Raw genomic sequence first — 3390 nt, 5'->3', positions numbered from 1 at the left:
CACCTCTCTTGCTGTCCTCGGTAATAATTTTTCTCTAAATTGCCTGTTTCTGGGTCTGTGGGTGCTGGGGAAGGCCCCCTGTGGTTGCTGTAGATCTGCTGGGATAAGAGGATTTGCTGGAGTTATTGCAGAGATCTGGGTCTCTGGTTCCTGCCAATGCTTCCCTGGGGATCATCAGGTCTCCCTCTCATTGTCCTAGGTGAGTGACGAGAAAATAGATCAAATGCATATGGTGACTCCAGTATGAAATAGTCTGGGTCTCGCCCCTGGCTGGTGTGTGATCCCCAGTGTTGGTTGAGAAGCTGGATGCCCTGGGTCCTGTTTGGGGCTCATGGAGCTGGGTAGGGGATGACAGTCACCACTTTGTGCCCCTGCATACTGACTGGTGCCTGGGCCCTGTGCTCCTCTCTGCTCCAGAGTAAAGGGACCCAGTGCAAAGGTGCAGGGAAGGTGAAGCACATGGATCATTTTTACTTAAGCAAACATTTGTCAGATTTTTTTCCAGAGCATTTACCTTGCACAGGTAGTAACTGCTGTGTAAGGGCATTGGTAATTGTCAGTTCAAATCAGTGGCAAAGTGAATGCTTTTTCCTTTATTATAGTTGATAGTTTACAATTATCCTGAGCCCTCCTGGATTTGTGCAGGGACAGATGTAGGTATTAATTCATGTTTCCAACACTAGCACTGGCTGTCATGGGCTGCTGCTGTGAGGGGCTGAATGAATGAGAGGGAGTGAGCGGAGAATGCAGCGCTGTCCCCTGCGCTCCTGGCGTGGCATGGGGACTTTGTTCTGGCTCACAATGACAACAACGTAGGAACACATCCCTTGTGTCCAGCGGGGAGCAGCATCCATGCTGTTGGCTGACTGCCCAGTGCTGTCTCAGAAACTCTACTGCTTGGGCAGTGCCTGGCAAACAGATGGACATTCATTTGCACCTGCATTAATCCATGGGATATTAATCCAGCCATTCCTATCACCATAGCAGCAGCTCAGGACCCTGAAATATCAAAAAATATTCTTGATAAAATATTCATGTTAGGTGTGTGCTGTGCATGGCTCCAGCATCAGCCCCTTGACTGCTGCTGCTGCCAGAATTATTTCTGCCTCCTTGGCTGTTCCTATTTCACAAGGAAGAGTGAAACTTTCCTGCCCTACAGGCAGAGTCCAGGTCTTGGGGCATCCAGGGAAAAATGCAATTATGAGATATGCAGCCCAAGCTGTAGGGCTTGCTGCCAGCAAGGCAGTGCTCTGAACCAGCAGCCAAACAAGCCCTGGCTCACCAAGTAGGTACCAGTAATTTGTGTGTGGAGTAATGTGACCTGGAAAGAATGCAGGTGATTAAACAGACATGAACATGTATGTTTCACAACCAGCAGGAGCTGAGCTGCTCTCTGGCACATCCATGATCAGTGCTGGGATCCTCCCACCCTGTGCAGAGGGGGTTTGCTCTCCTTCTCTGTCACTGTCACCCTGGCACCAAAGGACACCTGGCTGGCAGGGGCACTTGGAGAGAGGCAGTCTGGAGTGCTGGGGTGGTTTAACCTGGAAGAACATTTTCTTCACTGCACCTGACCCAGGATCTGCTGTTCCCTGAGTGCTGCAGAAGCTGCCCTCAGGGGCAAGCTGTCCCTCCGGGGATGCTGAGGTTCACTAGTACCTGTTTCAGCCACCTCTTGGCAGGTGGATGTGTCAGGAGGGATAATTTAGTGGAAGCAAAAAAAATAAATTATTATTTCCCACACTCCTGACTCCATTTCTCACCTTTGTCATTCTCCCCTTAGTTCCAATGGCAAAGTCAATGAAGCTGAAGGAGAAGTCATGCACATGGATGTGAAGCAGCCTGCCAAGCTGGGCGTCCGCTTTAACTGGTGTAAGTGTGGGGCAGTGCCGAGCTCTGAGCACCACGGTGGGCAGTGCCTGCACCACTGCCATGGCATCAGGGCTCAGAGCTAGCAAAGCAAGAGATGGAGCTCCCCTGGTGACTTCAGGGCAGCACAACGGGGCAGCAGCAAAGGGTTAGGACAGACGTTGTGACCACCAGGCAGTGTCTTGGTGATATGGATATACCATTTAGAGCAACAGCCCCCTCAGTGGTGGAGCACTCTCCACTAGCTGATCTCAAAGCAAGAAAGATCAGTAGTGTTACTGTCCCTCCAGGTGATTTCACAGAGAAGGGCAGGGAGTGAGGGAAGGTGGGGGAGGCAGCCCACAGCTGCTGCGAGGGCCAGGAATAGGCTTGTTTTTCTGCACACAGTGGTATAACTACTAGCCCACGCTGCCTCTACTTACAAGTGCCTTTTAATAACCATTAATAATATGGTTTTGTTTGCTTTTCCCTTCCCTTGTCGCTGTAACACTCGACAGGGGCCTGCTGAGGTGCAGTGCATTTTATTTGCATTGCACAGAGCTTTCCTCAGTCCACAGCAACACTTTGGAAAGCAAGCAGCAGTCTACCCTTGGCTCCCGTTTTGTTCAGCTCCCTCACACCTTTTGCTTGGCTGTTTCGCAGCACTTGTCTCACAGAGGAGTTATTTGGAGAAATGGGTGGAGCAAGGGTGCTTGCAAAGGAGATACAATGACTGTTCATGAGCTCAGCCAGACTAAATCCTGCACTGCTGCGGCATCACCCGTGGCCATTTCACCTGCAGTATGTGCTGCCCCAACCACCTTCACCAGGGGTGAAATACCCAGAGAACAGTGCCTGGCACTCTTAAGGGCATCAGAAATAAATCCCAGGGCACTTATACCTGCCTGCTGGACCCACCTCTGCTTTCTGCCTGGTGGTTTGAAGCTGGAGTAGCTGTCCCCCATCAGAGCAGATGCTTCGGGTATAGCAGTCTGATGGAGAAGAGAGTTTGGCCCAGGTGGGATGGGCTGAGCCATACTGGTGAATGAAGGGAAGGCTGTGGATGTAGTCTACCTGGACTTCAGCAAAGCCTTTGGCACCATCTCCCATAGCACACTCCTGAAAAAGCTGCAGCCCATGACTGGGACAGGGGCAGTCTCTGCTGGGTTCAGAACTGGCTGGATGGCCCAGAGAGTGGTGGTGAACGGTGCTGCATCTTATTGGTGACTGGTCACTAGTGGTGTTCCCCAGGGGTCAGTGCTGGGCCCAGTGCTCTTTAATATCTTTGTTGATGAGGGGATTGAGTGCACCATCAGCAAGTTTGCAGATGACACAAAGTCGAGAGGGAGTGTGGATCTGCTGGAAGGCAGGAGGGCTCTGCAGAGAGACCTGGTTAGGCTGGAGAGATGGGCTGATTCCAACGGGATGAGGTTGAACAAGGCCAAGTGCTGGTCCTGCACTTTGGCCATACCAATCCCATGCAGCACTCCAGGCTGAGACAGAGTGGCTGGAGAGCAGTCAGGCAGAAAGGGACCTGGGAGT

General features: G+C 51.7%; 1 protein-coding gene across 1 annotated transcript in view; it reads left to right on the top strand.

Moving 5' to 3' along the window:
- APOD (apolipoprotein D) overlaps window positions 1–3390 on the top strand; it is a 6561-nt gene that overhangs the window by 1621 nt on the left and 1550 nt on the right. Inside the window, exon 4 of the mRNA XM_009078292.1 lies at window positions 1784–1872. Coding sequence (XP_009076540.1) covers window positions 1784–1872 — 89 coding nt within the window. The remainder of the gene's footprint in view (window positions 1–1783; window positions 1873–3390) is intronic.

The sequence above is a fragment of the Acanthisitta chloris genome, unplaced genomic scaffold (assembly GCF_000695815.1).
Source record: "Acanthisitta chloris isolate BGI_N310 unplaced genomic scaffold, ASM69581v1 scaffold6437, whole genome shotgun sequence".
NCBI lineage: Eukaryota > Metazoa > Chordata > Aves > Passeriformes > Acanthisittidae > Acanthisitta > Acanthisitta chloris.
Note: the sequence above shows the minus strand (reverse complement) of the source record. Positions and strands in the feature narration are given on the sequence as shown.